The sequence below is a fragment of the Nomascus leucogenys genome, chromosome 6 (genome assembly GCF_006542625.1).
Source record: "Nomascus leucogenys isolate Asia chromosome 6, Asia_NLE_v1, whole genome shotgun sequence".
Classification (NCBI taxonomy): domain Eukaryota; kingdom Metazoa; phylum Chordata; class Mammalia; order Primates; family Hylobatidae; genus Nomascus; species Nomascus leucogenys.
This window is the reverse complement of record NC_044386.1, coordinates 119,876,334-119,894,807: the sequence shown is the minus strand read 5'-3', so window position 1 is coordinate 119,894,807 and position 18,474 is coordinate 119,876,334. Positions and strand designations below refer to the sequence as shown.

At 41.0% G+C, this 18,474-nt stretch overlaps 1 protein-coding gene and 1 pseudogene across 1 annotated transcript in view; one reads left to right on the top strand and one right to left on the bottom strand.

Annotated features, from left to right (window-relative positions):
• Positions 1-18,007, top strand: part of ASB7 (ankyrin repeat and SOCS box containing 7) — a 48,943-nt gene extending 30,936 nt beyond the window's left edge. Inside the window, exon 6 of the mRNA XM_003277552.3 lies at positions 14,638-18,007. Within this exon, the coding sequence (XP_003277600.2) occupies positions 14,638-14,777 (140 nt within the window). The 3' untranslated portion in view covers positions 14,778-18,007. The remainder of the gene's footprint in view (positions 1-14,637) is intronic.
• Positions 11,725-12,966, bottom strand: LOC115835419 (annotated as a pseudogene).
• Positions 18,008-18,474: the final 467 nt, after the last annotated feature.

Here is an 18,474-nt window from a genome sequence, read left to right as displayed (position 1 = left end):
TGAGGCGGGCAGAGTATAACCTTGTGAAAAGATCGTCCCTCAGTAAAGCTTCAGGAATAAATAACAACACCACCCATCCTGAAGAATCAGATAGTGAGTTAGTGATTTTTTTTTCTTATCTTCTTGCTCACAATGTAAACTCCCATAGTCAATGTATGGACCAAGGAGTTATTCAGAATATGAAATCTTTTAGAGAGAGATTCCGTGAGAAAGCTGAACCTCAGGCAGTGACTAGCAAGCACGTTTAATCATGTACATATTCATATATACACACATAGAAAAATGAGGCTTTAATGATGGGCACAACTGGAATTTTGTTCAAAGAGAAGTAGGAGAAAATGTATGTTTTTGGGGAAAACCCCACCTCAGAATGCTTAAGCACAAATTATAGACCTGGCAAGGTAAGTACTGTTCTCACCGAGCCATTTCTGCAGGTGAAAGGAAAGGATTGGAAAGAAAAGAGATAGGGCCGGGTGCAGTGGCTGACACCTGGAATCCCAGCACTTTGGGAGGCCAAAGCAGGTGGATCACTTGAGGGCAGGAGCTCGAGCCAGCCTGTCCAACATGGTGAAACCCCGCCTCTACTAAAAACACAAAAATTAGCTGGGTGCAGTGGCATGCACCTATTGTCCCAGCTACTCATGAGGCTGAGGCAGGAGAATCTCTTGAACCTGGGAGGCTGCAGTTGCAGTGAGCTGAGATCACGCCACTGCACTCCAGCCTGGGTGACAGAATGAGACTCCATCTCAAAAAGAAAGAAAGAAAAGAGAGAGAGAGAGAGGGAGAGAGAGAGAGGGAGAGAGAGAGAGGGAGAGAGAGAGAGAGAGAGAGAGAGAGAGAGAGGAGAGAGAGAGAGAGAGAGAGAGAGAAAGAAAATAAAGAAAAAGAAAAAGAAAAAGAAAGAAAAAGAAAAAGGAAGAAAGAGTAGCTGCAGTTCCTTGTGCAAATGGTATGGAAATCGGAGGAAACTTTCAGTAACACAGCCCAGTGACAGGTCAGATAGCAGTAAATAGGCTGGCTCCCTCCTGGAGAATGCCACTGGAAAGGAGGCGGTGTCTGATTAGCTAGATTATTTGCAGAAAAGAGGCCATATTGTGCCTTCTACCTAGGAATTCCTTTCACTGTGAGGCTTTTTACCCTTTATGTAGGGGGAAAGGTTCAAAACGCAAAGCGGAGTCAAAGGTTTGTTTGCCCCAGCAGACAAGGTACAGCGTTGTTGGAGGGGTCACCTGGTCACTGCTTTTTCCCTTTGCCAGTGACATCCACATCTGTACTGTGTGGAGAATTTCACCTCCTCAGAGCTGCTGCTTTTTAAGGCGTTAAGACAGGATTTTACAATTACCATCTAATAATTTCATTAATCTTAATAATTAATGGTTGTTTTAAATTCCCTGGCTGGTAATTCCAACACCTGTGTCATATTTAAGTCTGGTTCTGATGCTTATTTTGTCTCTCCAGACTGTGTTTTTTTCTTGCCTCTTAGTATGTTTTGTGATTTATTTTTACTGAAGCTAGACATGGTGGGTAACAGAAACTGAGGTAAACGGTCCTTTGACGTGAGGCTTTTTATTAATCTGGCTGTGAATTGGGCTGTGCGTCATGTTTATTGCAGCTGTGGGTGCCAGAGGGATCCGGTCCCTGCAGTGCCCTTGTTTTTGTCCCGTGTCTTGGCTTTGGGCTTCCCTAAGCACCCTCGTTGGAGAGAGGGTGCATCCTGCAGCTTTCTTGGCTTTCATCCTCTGTCACACGTTGGAGCCCCATTGGTGCAGTTGTAAGGTGTGGGGAGGGCTAGTGGTCTGCAGTCTTCTGATTCGCTCTCAGTCTTTCAATGGGCCTGTGTCCCTAGGCTGCGTCTTCACACGTTTCTTCTTGTGTAGCTTTTCCAGCCCCATAAGCGAGACAGGAGGCCAGAGGGGACTGGACTCAGGGATGCCTTTCCTCACGGCTCTGAGAAAGTCTTTCCCCCCTGGGGCGCGGGCCTTTGTCATGGAGAAGGTTCTGGGTGCATTTCACAAGGGTTACTCTCACCTCCTCATGCTGGAGCCCTGAGAGGGTCTTTACTGGCTCTTTACCTTGAGGACTTGGTGGGGTTCCTGGGAGTAAAACTCACAGCCGAGTGGGGGCTTCCTAAGACTAGCTGCCACTCTCAGACCAGTCAATTCACAGTCTGGCCATTCGTCGAAATTACCATTTCAGTGTTCCTACCAGTTTATGGCTTCGGTGACTTCGGCTCCAGATACACCGATGTCAGCCATGGCTCTGAATTTGTTTCCTCTCCAGATTCTGTGGAGGTTTGCCCCACAACTTCAGTTTTCTGATGGATCTGTGAACAGTCATCGACTTTGAGTTTGTTCATGTTTTTTGTCTTGTAAGGATGGGAGTGATGATTTCCAGGCTCTTTACATGTTGGAACTGAAACTGGAAGTCTATTTAGTTTTATCATTTTTACTTGAAATAGGAAAAACATATCTGTCCGTTGTCCTTTGAGCTGATTAATGTTTTGCCCACTGGGGTCAGGTGTCTCCTGTACATCATCCCAAAGACCCCCCCACTGTGCCTGTTCAGAAGCGCCGTTGAATCAGTAGAATGGGATGATAGAGCAGCTAATGGGCTTCTGATCTAGTGTCTAACTTGCCTTATAAACGTGGACAAGATGTTTAACACCCCCCACCCTGCTGGGAGCAGTTTCCTTCTCTGAAAAACGGGAAATGGAACAGAGTCCCCAAGTCCCTCCCTTTTAAAAATTCTTGCCACTAACCACTCTTAAAGGCTATGATTTTCTGCTTCTTGTGATTTAAAACAAAACAAAAATTGTTTTTATTTATTTATTTATGTTAGAATGATGTTTCTCAGTGTGGACTTTAGCCGAGGCTTCTCAAGATTGTTTTAGGTGCCTATGAGATCAAAACCAATTTCCTAACAATACTAAGATGTGATTTGCCTTTTTCACTGTGATGACATTTGTGTTGATGGTGTTCCAGCAGTGGTAGGTGAAACTGCTGGCCTGTTAGCATGAATCAAGACAGTGGCCCCAGCCGTACTGGTCATTGTTCACCGCCAGACACTCTCAGGAAAAAACATTCCAATTCCACTTAAGAATGTCTGTGATGAAGCGGTAAAATTAATTTTATTAAATCTTGTCCCTGCAAATACCTTTTAAATTTTCTGTGGGATGGAAATGGCAAGTATTCTTACTGCATACCAAAGTGCAGTGATTTGACTGGGGAAAAGCAACTTCAATTTGTTTGAGCTGAACCGGCAGCTTCTTCATGGAACACCATTTTTACTTGAAAGAGTAACAACTAAACTCTAGCCATTTAGTCTTGGGTATTTGGCAGACATTTTCTTGAAAATGAGTAAAATTCACTTGTCACTTTAAGGAAAACAACTGACATGCCTTAGGGCCAGTCATAAAATTTGAGCTTTGCAAATGAGGATTTTAGAAAACTTGTGTTTGCTGCTGTGAGATTCCTAGTATCTAAGACTTCTTCAATCAGTGAAGATATTAAAAAAAGTGATTTTTTGATCTCATGTAATGGAACGGGTCAACATTTGGAAGCTCCACATAACCCAATGAACCTTGTTTTCCAAATGACTAGTGCATAATGTGACAACAATCACACATGGATAAACGATCCATTTCAAGTGCAAGGTGAACCAGTGGATTTTAATGTAGCAGAGTATGAAAGTTCATCAATTTGGTTCCAGATTTCATATTGTGACTAGCCATTAAGAAACACCCACTTGTCTAGTTTTGATGGAGTATCAGAGAAGATCCACAGTTACTTGAAAAAAGTTATTTAAAAATCCCTTCCTTTTCCAACTGCGTATCTGAGTGAGGCTGGATTTTCTTCAGGTGCTCCAGTCAAGACAGCACGTTGTAACCGATGAAATGCAGAAGCAGATCTCTGACTCCAGCTGCCTTCTGTGAAGCCAGACATTAAAAGACATTTGCAGAAAACTGTAAGAAGTGCTGTTCTCACAAAAATCCTTTTTGTTTGGAAAGCAGCTCTTTTTTTTTTTTTACATAAAAATTTATTTCAGTTGATTGTGGATTTTTTCTTATTTTTAAGTGAATTGGATATTTTAAAAATTTCTCAATTTCTAAAGTGGTAAATATAGATAAGTATAACTGACATAAAGATTCTTGGAGCGTCTCCAATTTTAAAAGTGCAAGGGGGTCCTAAAACTAAAAAGCTGAGACCTAGCGATATACATTCCCTAAAATCAGATTTTTCAGGGTGTCCTGTTAGCCTAGTGTTTCAGAATTGGATGACTCTCTAATGTATTTCTGTTTAAAGTTAAAATCTGTGGATAATATGAGATGTATTACATTATTGCTTGCTGTTTACTATCATATGTACTATGTAGGCTCTGCAGAGATCAGTGATTTCCTGAAGTTTGTTTATAAAACTGGCTGGCTAGTCCAAAGGTAGTGTCCACAGTCAGTTACAGATGAGATCCCTCGTTCTACTCTTTCCTCCCGTCTCACTACTGCACTTGACTAGTCTTAAAGAAAAAGAAAAATTGTGGTTCTACCAGATACTGTGGAGTCAAGCGGATTCATGATTCAGATCAGTTTGGAAGACTAGTACCTTGGATCCTAGGTCCAGGTTTCAGAGGCTCACTGTGCTCAGTAACATATCAAAGGGGCCAGGAAGTCCTTGAATAAATAAATCATTTATTTGTTTACTAGTGTGAACAACTTACTTTCATGGCTTACTTTGACAGAGCATGTTTTTAATTATTATTATTTTAAGTTCTGGGATACATGTGTTGAACGTGCTGGTTTGTTACGTGGGTATACGTGTGCCATGGTGGTTTGCTGCACCTGTCAACCCGTCATCTAGGTTTTAAGGCCCGCATGCATTAGGTGTTTGTCCTAATGCTCTCCCTCCCTTTGTCCTCCACCCCCCGCCAGGCCCTGGTGTGTGATGTTCACCTCTCTGTGTCTATGTGGTCTCATTGTTAAACTCTCACTTATGAGTGAGAACAGAGCATCTTTTATTCCTGTGGCAGGCTCTGGTCTAGGTGATTCTGAAGTCAGAGAATACGCTGGTTTGGTATTTACTCTCCATAGGAGGCTGAGCTGAGGCAGTGATCTGTTTGTAGTAGACGCTGTTCAAAGACTGGAAGCAACCACCAGTATGCTTTGGTGGTGTGTGACAGGGAGGGCTGGGCTGTATTTTGATTTGTACGTTTTAAGGAGTTAACTGACATGTATTTCTAAAAGAAAAAGATCAAGTAGATGGGAATTGAGTTGTATAAACGGTTTTGCAGAAGACAGTCTGTCAGGTAGTTAAACTAGTTGCTTTCTGGAACATTAATCACAGATATCTGAAGATACTATTTTATAAATACCACAGTAACCCGAAATATTTTTGTTTAAATTTCAGCAATAGTCAAGTGCTGTGTTCTAGCTGTAGAAGTAAAACTTTAAAGGCAGCATTTCAAACTTTAAAATAACTTAAATAAGGAGTAAGAAAAATCACGACGACTCCTTTTTTTTAATTTTAAGAAAGCGGGCTTGGGTTTTCTCCAGTTAAACCCTGTATAGCAATAAGTATATGAGCAGCTGATCACACAGAATGCCTCTAAAACAAGTGCCTTCCCCTCCTGTGATCCTCTGAATGCTACTTTGATGTTTTTGTAGGATGGTTTATCCAAAGCAGTGTTGTGTAGTACAACTCTTTGGAGAAGTAATTTATGTCATACATTTTAACCAGGGGCATTTTTGATTACTGATTTATAATTATATCATAGTCTTCCTAGGTTTTTCAGTCCCAGTTGTTAAGAATCACTTTTAAAAATAAATAGTACACAATTTTTAGTCAAATTGCATCACATTTTAAGGTTCTTTGATACAGAAAATATCCTTCCCTTTATAGTATTTGTATTACTTTCTATTTTTAATATAGGCATCTAGAGATTTCTGGTCATTTGACTTAGTGCAAATGGAAAATATAGTTCAGAGCTCATTTACCTTTGGAAAAAAGCTACCAATAGAAAAATATCGTAAGCCTGATATTGTATACATTGGGATTCTATCTAAGAGAATACCATAATTGTTATCTTAAGGAGAGCTGGAAACTGCCTTTGTTCTATAAAGTAAGATTCGTTTAGCACATTTCATACTACGGTCCCTCTGAAGGGAATTCAGAGGCAAGAGCAAAGGAATAAAATGTGTTTATGGTAGGATTTTTTTCTTTCTTTTTTTTTTTTTTTTTTTGAGACAGAGTCTCACTTGTTGCCCCTGCTGGAATGCAATGGTGTGATCTCAGCTCACTGCAACCTCTGCCTACAAGGCTCACGCAATTCTCCTGCCTCAGCCTCTTGAGTAATTGGGACTACAGGCGTGCGCCCCCATACCCAGCTAATTTTTGTATTTTTAGTAGAGACGGGGTTTCGCCATGTTGGTCAGGCTGGTCTCGAACTCCTGACCTCAAGTGATCTGCCCGCCTTAGCCTCTCAAACTGCTGCGATTACAGGCGTGAGCCACCATGCCTAGCCTATGGTAGGATTTTAAAATGGGAAGCTGAAATAAAACAAAGAGGTATCGGGCGACCATCCCAGGTGTTGACCTACGATGGAGAGAGTCTGGGAGGTCAGGTGTGTAGAGCAATCCAGAGGACGCAAATCTTTCACTTATTCCTTTGTGCCTCCCCTCCACCTCCAATTTCTACCCCTCTCCACCCCAAAGAACAACTTTGGAACTTGTTTTGCCTTCATTTTGCTCACTTTGGGTATTTAAAAATGTTTTTCCTCTCTATCTTTATGAATCCAGATATTTTTAAACAAATAAGTTGATCCTATCATAAAAATGGTAATGGCGATGTCACAGGGAGGTGATTTAGGATATTTAATTTTCTAAATTATGCCGCTGGCCCTGGCTTTGTAATTTACGCTAGACCCTTCAAAAGCTGATTTCCTATTTTATACTAGCCCAATTATTACTAATGATGGGCTTCTTTATAAAATGGAAAGACTAATAACCCTTTGAACTATTATGTAATTCCACTGTAGTTCATTAGTATGCATACCTGGGTTTTTTCTGCATCCCCTAAAGGGTTTGTAATTCTTTAAATTATGCTCTTTTGTGAGATGTCTTCCAGTTTCCCTGTTACGATCCCGTGCACAGGGAAGTAGTTCTCTAATAGGGGAGGAATTAATTTTCTAAGATGCCTAGTAAATGGTGCGCACGTTTGTGTTGATTTTTCTTCTTTTATTCTCTTCATTCTCTTTCTCTGCCTTCTCTTCTGCCACTGCCCTTCTCTTCCCTTGGCCCTTTAATCTCTGGGATAGCGCATTGTTGAATACATACAGCATTAATAGATGCTCAGTAAATACTTCTAAGCGATCTGTTGACAAAAAACATAAGTACTTCTCTTTCAGTCATAATCTTCTACTCCTAAAATGCCATTTCTGAAAAAAATAGCTCCTTAGGCAGTCTTAGAAATGACAGTACTTACCATGAGCAGTCCTTATTATGCCTAAAATTTAGCTCACTTTTCACTCAGCAGTGCTGGTGCATGGCAAGATGAGTTCACACGTGTACACTCGTAGAGAAACAGTGAGTGATATACCTCACCTCATCTCTGCACATTTTTTTTTTTTTTTTGAGACGGAGTCTCGCTCTGTCGCCCAGGCTGGAGTGCAGTGGCGCGATCTCGGCTCACTGCAAGCTCCACCTCTCAGGTTCACGCCATTCTCCCGCCTCAGCCTCCCAAGTAGCTGGGACTACAGGCGCCTGCCACCGCGCCCGGCTAATTTTTTGTATTTTTAGTAGAGACGGGGTTTCACTGTGTTAGCCAGGATGGTCTTGATCTCCTGACCTCGTGATCCGCCCGTCTCAGCCTCCCAAAGTGCTGGGATTACAGGCATGAGCCATGGTGCCCGGACTGCACATCTTTTTATACAGGTAAAAGCCCTCACATCTCTGCCTGATTCAAGTCAGGCAGGGAGTTCCAGAATATGATTTCTTATCAATTTGCTCAGGACTGTTCCCCACTAATGGGTTTCCAGTTGCTTCTTTACTGTTAAACTGTCGTCTAGTTTTCTTACTGTCCTGACACCAGGAAGATGGAGACTCCAGCTTCCAAAGAGGGGCCTTCTACTTTTTTGGTAACCAGAAGCAAACATCCTTACAAATATTTAAAAATGTGTTTACCTGGTACTTAGTATGTGCTTGGCACTATTGTAAGCACTTTTCCAAAATTAACCTTTTTAATGCTTGTAAAGCCTTTGAGGTGAGTGTGATTATTATGAGAATACAGGCAGGAAGCTAAGGAGCCCAAGATCACACAGATTGCAAGTGGTGGTGGGGCCAGGAGCCAAATCCAGGCAGCCTGGCTCCAGAGTTGATGCTTTTAACCACTATGATATGTCTCCATCATTAAAGGAAATTCTGCAGACAGGAGTTACACATGGTCAAGAAACCTTTAAAAGGTCAGATTCTCCCAACAACACACATTTAAAGGAGAAGAAAAATTAGTCTAGAGCATTTCAACATATTTAGGCCTAAGAATGTGCATTTTTCCCTGGGAAAGGCTTATGCAGAGATAAATAACTTGTGAGGATGGTAGCATTTCTGTCAGTGCTTCCCTTGAATTAAAGTCGTTGGCTCATTTTTGCCCTCTTGCATCTTATCATCGACAATGAAGAAAAGCCAGTGATGCTTACGGTATTCTGCCTGAGGAATCTACTTAAGTAGATCATTAGGTCATTAGGACATTTCCTATTTACCACATTACCACATGTGGCAGTGTTGCCAGACTTTGCACTATTACATACATACAAGGCTTCCCCGTCTTCCAGCTTCTAGTAACATTCAAAAAACTTTTTTATACAGCCCCAACCAACAGGCTTCTTAAAGCCCTCCTGGCTTCCTTGTAACACTCACCTCAAAGCCCTCCCACTGCCTGGTGCCAAGGGCAGAGCCCCACTTTCAGGTCCCAGAGTCTCACTCGGTTATCTAATGCTGCAGAACTTTAGTGGCTTAAAATGATAAGAGTCATTTGTTTTACTTCCCTTCTCCACACTGTTTTCTGGAGCAATGTGACTGGGGCTTCTCTGCTTTGAAAATGGCTCACTCTCGCAGCCGGGCGCAGTGGCTCATGTCTGTAATCCCAGCACCTTGGGAGGCCGAGGCAGGCAGATCACCTGAGGTCAGGAGCTTGAGACCAGCCTGACCAACATGGTGAAACCCTGTCTCTATTAAAAATACAAAAAATAGCCAGGCATGGTGGTGCACGCCTGTAGTCCCAGCTGCCTGGAGGCTGAGGCAGGAGAATCGCTTGAACCCTGGAGGTGGAGGTTGCAGTGAGCTGAGATTGTGCCACTACACTCCAGGCTGGGAGACGGAGTGAGACGCTGGCTGAAAAACAAAACAAAACAACAACAACACAAAAGGCTGGCTCAGATGGCTGGCAAGTTGGTGCTGGCAGTTGGCCGGGAGCTCCGCCAGGATTGTCTGTCAGTGACCTCAGTTCCCTTGTATAGGTTGCTAGGGCGTCTTCGTGGAATGGTGGCTGTGTTGCAGTAGTGAATGTCCCAAGAGTCTGGCAAAAGCTGCATCACCTTTTATGACTTAGCCTTGGAAGTTACATGACAACACTGTCACCATTGTCACAGGCCTTCCCAGTTTCAAGGAGAGGGAACATAGACCTCATCTCTTAATGACAGGAGCATCCAGCCTCATTGTGGAAAGGCATGAGAGAGAGGAGGTAGTGTGGTCATCTTTGGAGAGAACAGTCTGTCACAAAACAAATCCACATCAGCAGATTCCCCCATTCCATAACCTTTTTTCTCAGTCCCTTCTTCAGTTTTTTTTTTTTTGAGACAGAATCTCGCTCACTCTGTCTCCCAGGCTGGAGTGCAGTGGCACGATCTTGGCCCACTGCAACCTCTGCCTCCTGTGTTCAAGTGATTCTCATGCCTCAGCCTTCTGAGTAGCTGGGATTACAGGTGCCTGCCACTACGCCTGGCTAATTTTTTTTGTATTTTTTTAGTAGAGACGGGGTTTCACCATGTTGGCCAGGCTGGTCTCAATCTCCTGACCTCGTGATCCGCCTACCTCAGCCTCCCAAAGTGCTGGGATTACAGGCGTGATCCACCGCACCCGGACAGCCCCTTTTTTACCTTAGCTGAGCAAATTCTAGTAATTTAGTTTTTACCACTTTTTTGGATGATACGTTTTCATTTAAGTATGCCTGTATACACATATGTCAATTCTTTCCTCATCTGTTTTTTGCCTGAATATTTTATGGTGGTTCTTTTTATTAATATTAAAAAGGGCCTGGCATGGCGGCTCATGCCTGTAATCCCAGCACTTTGGGAGGCTGAGGCAGCTGGATCATCTGAGGCCAGGAGTTTGAGACCAGCCTGGCCAACATGGCGAGACCCCATCTCTACTAAAAATACAAAAATTAGCTGGGCATGGTGGCCCACACCTATAATCCCAGCTGCTCGGGAGGCCAAGGCATGAGAATAGCTTGAACTTGGGAGATGGAGGTTGCAGTGAGTTGAGATTGCACCACTACACTCCAGCCTGGGCAATATAGTAAGACTGCATCGCAATAAATAAATAAATAAATAAATAAAACTTAAAAAGAACCCATCATCTATTAGGAAAATCAAATTCTTTAAAGAAAGAAGATTCATATCTAATTCACATTCCAGTTTGCATTTGCAGATCAAATACTGTAAGCATTTACTGAAAAATGACAATGATAATTCTTTTCCTAAAGTAGCCCATGAATAGTGTTGAAAAATAATTCAAAACAGGCTTGGAAATGATTTGCTGTTGACCTGGGTATGTTTCGCAGCACGTTGACGGTTTTATACTCTAAGGACAAGCCTGTTAAGCATTCATTCAACTAATACTCGCTGAGTACTGTGTCAGCAGTTGGGTTTACATTGGCAAATGGAGCCAGACATGGTCCTCCCCTCATGGAACATGTCATATAGTGAGGAAGATGGGCATTAATTAACACGTAATCACCAAATAAATGTGAACTCACAACTTATTAAATGTTATAAAGGAAAGGAACTCTGGGAGTATCTGGTGGTGAATCCTGACATAGTCTCCTGTGATGAAGTGCTATTTTGGCAGAGATCTGAAAGGTGGAGGAGACATAATCTTCCCAAGAGGCACATGAGTGTGTATGTCACATCCCTGTACAGATCCATGTACAGACATCTGTGGATACACATACTCCTGGTTTACAGACATTTCCAAGAAAGCTGTCACTTCTGCTGCCATTCTGTTAAGAGACCGCATAGCAGGTAACCTCTGGAAAAGCATATGTTCACACAGGCCTTACAGAGCAGGGGTCTAAGTCAGCCTTTGTCATTTATGAAGAAGTACTTCATTTTGAATAACGGGGATCATTGTAAGCAAGTACAATGGATATAATGGATAAAGTACAAGAATAGTTTTCCAAGTATGGTCTAGTGGGCCCTGGAGTGAGGTCATCTGTGAGGTCAAAATGATTTCTTTCCTTTTTTTTCTTTTTTAAATAGAGAATGCAAGTCACAGTTTCTGTTTTATAAACACAAACTTTTGTATTATAAATACAAAATAAGAAAAGATAGTGATATGTTAGGTGTTATGAAGGGCGAAAACTTTATAAAAACTTCAAAAGGCTGCTTTCTGCATCTGCATCAACGTAATTTCATGATTCTCTGCCAATTTCATTTATAGAAAGAATCTCTATAATCAAATTATCATTCGTGTTCATGCCCCCCGGAATATCTGCAGGAATACAGTTTATTGTCTGCTCCTCCACTCGGAAGGAGCCCTGTGTGTGTCTAGTCTGCTCTCAGAACTTTGTCTTCATGAGCAGCCACATCATAGAGAGGAGCCTTACAACTTCTTGAATCCCACAGCTTGACAGTGGTATATAAGGATCCTGAAATCAGCTGTGCTTCATGGGTAGGAGACAGTTTTACTGATGTCTCCCAACCTGTATGTGACATTAGGGATGGCAACATGAAAGAACCGTCTTTAGTTTGGGGATCCCACAGTCTGATATGCCTATCTGGGCTTCCAGATGCTAAACATTTACAAAGTGGAGAATAGGAAATACAATTAAACACTTTATTTCCTGTAAAGTTGACTTAAGATTGCCAAACACGACATTCCACACACTAATTTTATGGTCCCAAGATACACTGCAGATTTCTTCAGCATCTTACCACAGCACTGAGGAGATTGCTTCCTTGTGGCCAGAGAGGGTCACTATGGGAGTCCTTGTTAGTCCCAGCTGCTCTGTTTTCTGTTTCTTTCTTGGTCAATTTGTGGATTCCTCCATTTCATCTTCTTCTGTAGGGACAGTAGACCAGATCCTTATCATCTTATCCCAGGAGCCACTGCAAAATTTAGTTCCTGAGCTATCAATAGCTGTAGAATCTACACTTGTGCAGCAGTATAGGGTTTTCACTTTGTTTCTCTCGACATTCCACTCCCATAAGAGAATAGTCTGATCCGTAGAGGCACTCAGTAATAACACAAACTGTCTTTATCACCCAGGCCACATCTTTTATAACATCCATATGTCCCACAATTGTCAATGTTGACTTTCCTTCCAAGGACCGGATTCGAGAAGTTACGACACAAGAACCAGTCAAGATCCATACCTCTGTCCCTTACACTGAACTGGTCCAGTCATCGTGGACACATCATTCTGGTTGGGGTGCAGTATACTTCTCCGCGTATTCTCTTTCCACAACCTCTTCTAATGAGGTGTTCTCCCGTTCCATGTGTTTGACCAAGGGCATTCGCAGAAACTGACCCTTAATAAGGAAATCAGACTCCATATATTTGTGGAACTCATTTCTGCCCTTTAGTAATTAATTGATGATGTTACTAAGGTCAACACTTTCAGAGACAGCAGGGATTGAGAAGGGAACATCATCGATGGCCTATTTCTTGTGATCAGTGTAGAAGCTTGTTTGCAGCTGAGCCATTTCGGGGAGTGCACACGACTTGCCCACGGTTATGGGTTAGTAGGCTGAGAACGGGAGCTCCTGTGTCTTGGGACTACAAAGAGACAGCTCAAAATTACACTGCACAGGTAAGCGAGAAGCTGCAGTCTCATCCCGGACTCTGCTTTCTCTCCATGGGTCTCCTGATTTTCATAATAACACTGAGACATGATTTGCCTTTCTCTCATTCCTTTTGTCACGAGTGTCAGTGTGTTCCAGAGACTAGGTGGTGTGATTGATGTGATTTATCTCGACAGATTGAATTCAGAAGCATATATGAAAATTCAGCTATCATCTATTAAGCCAGACATTAAAAGCTTTGCAAAAATGTGAAAGAATGACATTCTTCTTGTTAAATTTTTTTTTGGTTTTGGAAAACATAGTTATTTTTCATAATGATGTGTTATTTATGTTAACATGTAATGGGTTTATTAGAATGAATTTAAAGGTATTTCTAAAATTTCTGTTTTAACTTATAATATGGCATTTACTATAGAGATAGCCCACATTAAAGTTTTTTTGGGGTTCGCAATAATTTTTAAAAGTAAAGGAGTTTTGAAACCAAAAAGTTTGAGAATGACTGAAATATGGCATTCAACTTGACTTTAAGCATGTTACTTAATCTCTCTGAGACTCTATAAAATGGGGATGATGATCAAAGTACTTCCCTCATAAAAGGATGAAAGGAGTTAATACATGTCATGAGCTCTTAACAATACATGGCGCAGAGTAAGTATTCAATATATATTAGCTTTATTATCATGTTTAATATGAAAGCCAAACTTCCTTGACTCCACACACTATTGAAGCACAGTTGAAGAATTCTTCCTTGTTTTTGGAGCCATCTGTATTGTTTTTGTAAAACAAAATATTCCAAAGGGAAAGAAATAGGATTTTGTGATGTTTCTTTTGAATTGAGATAGAACAGGGGTTTTTACTGGCAAGTGACCAGGGTGTGGAAGCTTGAAGCGATGTAGATTCAGAATATCTTGAGGTGCTTTTTCACACCCCCTTCCTGCTACACTCCTCAACTGTCAGCCTTACAGCCACGGTTCTGCTATGTTCAGAATCACGGAAAACAGGTGGGCAGATCTGGAAAGCTTGTTTGGAAAGCTCCACAGAGACTGTGGTGGGCGTCGGGGCTCCAGTGTCCTAGACCCAGAGCTGAAAGGGAGGCTCACAATAGGGGACATCTCATTCAGTCCCCACACTTTTCAGATTGAGAAGCCAAGGCTCAGAGGGATGATTGGCTCACAGTGGCTCACCCAGCGTGAGAGAGACCTAGTCAGGACGACGACCAGAATGTTCCTAATTTATAACAGAAAGGATATGAGGCTTCGAATCAAAACTGTTTTCAGTCTCAGTCTAAAGCCTTAATTGGTTGTCTGATATTAAGCAACTTGTTTACATCTGATACTCAGTATTCTTATTTGTAAAATGGAGTTGAAAGTATCCACCATCCCAGGGTTGTGAGAAGGATCCAATAAGGCATCGCATGAAGGCCCTAGGACACTTGGAGTTGGTATCTTTCTGGTCCTTTGCATGTGAAGTCCATAGAGAGGACTTCTCAGAGAAATGAACAGTTCTTTTCAAAAGTGCCTTAAATACTGTGCTTTGTGGTTTTGTAACATTTTCTTTTTTCTGTCTTTTTAGGACAGCCCAGAAACTTGCAGGACCTGTGCCGAATTAAAATTCGACAATGTATAGGCCTTCAAAACCTAAAGCTACTTGATGAACTACCAATTGCCAAGGTCATGAAAGACTACTTAAAACACAAATTTGATGATATCTGATATACCAGAACTGTGAGCAGGATTAGGAGTTATATTCCAGATACTTAAAAGGCTTTTTGCCTTGCACAAAGTATATCCTATGCAATTTCTGATTTGCTGTGAAATCAGAAAGCAGGTATACACTTTTGGGTTTTCTGTTTGTTTGGTTGGTTTTCATTGTAGGGGAGGGATTTTTTATATATATATAAAAACACACACCACATGCTTGAAGGTCTTAATTTGGTTTCTTGGTCCAAGTTTAAGAGGTCCAAGCTTTGTATACAATACTGCATTTAGAAAAATTGTCTTTTCTTAAATGATACAAGCAGGTTTGGAGTGGAGAATTTACCCTTTCCAAATTTATGGTTTCCTTGGTAAGCACGGTATTCTAAACCAGTAGAGCACTTGTTAACATTTGGAGGCACAGTTTCACCCAGGGCGACCCTGGGTTCTTTTGGAAAATGCCCTAAGAAATGTTTAAAGTAATGCTGTCACCTCATTCATTTTTAATGAGTACAAATTGGCCGTTTCAAACTGTTCTTTTTCCTAATTAATGTAGCTTTCGGATGACATAAATCCAGTACCTCTGCTTTTCTTTTGGTGTGCTCTTGTTTTTAACTTATTTTTTTTTTTAACAACTGTAGTACACTACCCTGAGACACTGTGTCTCGATTTCTATCTCTAGTTAGAGTTGTGCTTTTAAAAAAATTAATGGGAAAGAAAATAACTTTGTGAAGCCAGTGTATTCTGTTTTTAAAACTGTGCCTGCAGTGCAATACTCTTTCTGGTGTATTTTATCCATTATTTCACTTGCTGGTCATCATTTCACAGCCAGCTTTGACATGCCCGTGAGAACAGGAGCCGCCACTTTAATTTTCATTGCAGAACCATAGTATGTCAGTTGCAATTTCCATTTTAAGCTACATCTTTAACTTCACTCTAAGCAGAAAATTTTGTACCCTGGTGGTAGAGTCTTCCCTTAAAAATGGTTAAATCATTTGGCTTTAATGGTTCAATAATTTGGGGTGGCTTCATGGTGTTTCTTTTCTTCCCAGTTTAAAAAAAAAAAAAAAAAAAAGCTTTTTAAGGGTAAAATCTTTAAGGGGTACTACACATTTATAAGTCTGGCTAATTTCTAATATGCTAATTAAACATTTCCTATTTTAAGGTTATATACAGTGAGGCTCTTCAGGGCAATTATTTTCTGAGTTGATTGGGCATGTGTTTGCCGTGTAAACGCGTATATGATAAAGTGTCAGTAACAATGGAAAAGGTCTCAGAGGCATTAGGCATCTAAGATGATGCCCTCAGAAACATATTCTGTGCTTGATTTGTGTTATTAACTTCAGAAGAACCTTTTCAAATGTCCCAGTATCGTTCTTAGTGCTTTGGGAAGAAATATTTACACACTGTTAATAAATTTGAAGTTTACAAGACGAAGGGCTTCTCTCGTCTGAATTTCTAGATTTAAGTCATAAAGTGTAAAACGATTTCACCCAGAAGTGTAACTAAGCAGAATTAGGAGCTGTCTCTGGCTTTACCTTTTTCAGAGCCAGCAATGCTCTTTTCTCAAGCACAGCATTTGTTCTCTTGGGTGCAGAGTAGTTCTGCCGTCTTAAACCCTGATCTGCTCGTGCCTAAGCATTGCACAGGTTTCCGAAGACGGGCAGCTTCAAGGAGGATTATTCGGGAGATTGCTGGTGTGGCCCATAGACTCTTTTGCAGGCAGCCACTCTGAGTGTGGCCAGTTCTGTAACCATCCCCAAACTAGCTGGAGCCTGATGGATAGGAACGGGTAGTCTGTCCTTTTCCCCATAAAAATGTTCCAAAAAGTTATCTCCAGAGACAGTCCCTTATGAAGACAGTTGCCGAGCTATATTCTCATTCTTTAAACCAATACCCAGGTCAGGGCTAGGACACACTAGCAGTGTTAGGGACATGGTGTGGCTAGAAATGAATTGAGTGTGACTTCCCCCTAAAACCCCAGGCCCAGGGATATGAGGAGGCAGAGGGGTGCCTGGAGTTTCTGCACTCGGATCAGTGATGTTAACATTACACTTGCACAAGGGCTTATTTCCACATATGTGCGTGTTAATTTATTCACTTAGTTTCAAATGATTTTCTCTCCCCAGCCATTCAGAGGTTTCCAAACTAAGCCACTGAGTTTGAGTCAGGGAATTCCAAGTAAAAAGATCAGATTAAGGTAAATTCTTTGTTCTGTATTGCTGCTGTGACTTCAGAAAAAAAATTATGAGAGCTCTTCCTGGAATTTTGAAATTTCTATTTAATGAAGAAGTGTATAATTCCATTATTTATTGTTTGAGGTTTGATTTATCTGGAAGCTTAAAAAGAATGTTTTATTTTTGTTGTTAATAAAATCCCAATCACATTTCACAATAACGAAAATGTCTCCAGGTGGGTTACTGGTAGATTATAGTGGTGAAACCTGCAGGTCTGCATTTGAATTGGATTGACAGAGAAGCATTCCGTGGTCACATAATGAATAGGGAGAACAGATATTTTCAGAAAAATCAACTGATTGTTTTTTCCAGAAACAGAACAGAAAATGTTCGGAATATTTTCAAATTTGTCAGATTCTTTTATGTTTCCTTTGAAATTTATTATTTAAGCCTATTACTAAACCTTTATAAAAATATATTTGGCAAATACACCAAAGAAACCAGCTTACAAAAGATTATGATCATTAATGAACTGCAAACCTCATCTTTCGATAACAAGGTTTTGTGTTTTTTTTTTTGTAAATATTTGTGTTTATAAATGTACAGCAGAGTAAGAGTGTTTTTTAGATTATTTAATTCCCATATTTCTAAACTATTTACTACACAGTAATCCATGCCTGTTAGTTTGGAGGACTTGACTGTTTCGTTTTTTAATTCATTATCAGTCATGCGTGGAACAGCGTTTCCACTAGAGAATTCAGTGTCCTGGCAGTCGCAAGAGTACACATCTGGAGCATGAGGGAGTCTAGCATGATTTATCAGATGCACAGCCTAAGAGACAAGAATGTGTAGTTTAATGACCAGCGTGGACCATACGAAATTGAGATTCTAACTTTCCTGCAGAAGCGCTCATTAGCCCAGGATGTGATTGGGATACGGCCATTTGCCCACAAATTTAGCTTTCATGTAACTCCTAGTGTGTTATATCATAATGTATTTTGTTCTTCCTTTTTAATGTAAGTTTTGCTTTGGGTCAATTTGAATTAAAAAAATCAAATCTGATTTAAAACATGTTGGAGTTGTATTTTATTTCCAGTCTACCTTAACTTTTTAATATGTCCAGCTATTTGGTGAAAATAAATAAAACTCTATCCTTCCTTCATCAGCATTTTAGATCGCTGGAATTGTTTAAGAATATGATGATGTGGAAAACAATACCACTCTACACTGTCACCAGATAAGCCATTTCTTACCCTCCTTTAATTTGTTTAATGCATTCTGCAAATAGCCACCAACAAAAGATTATCACAGTGTTGAGCGTATCGATCCAGCGCTGGGCCTTCTCGGGCCATAATCACCACCTGCCTCATGCATGCCACACCTTGACTGACGACAGGATTTAAAGCATGGCGTTTCTAAACGTAGGACAGCATGCAGTCAAAGCAGTGAATCTGACGGAGTTACCCTGCAGGAGATGAAGCAAAACAACTTTGATTTCACATTTCCTCTATAAAACATAAGCACAGCTTGATTCAGGA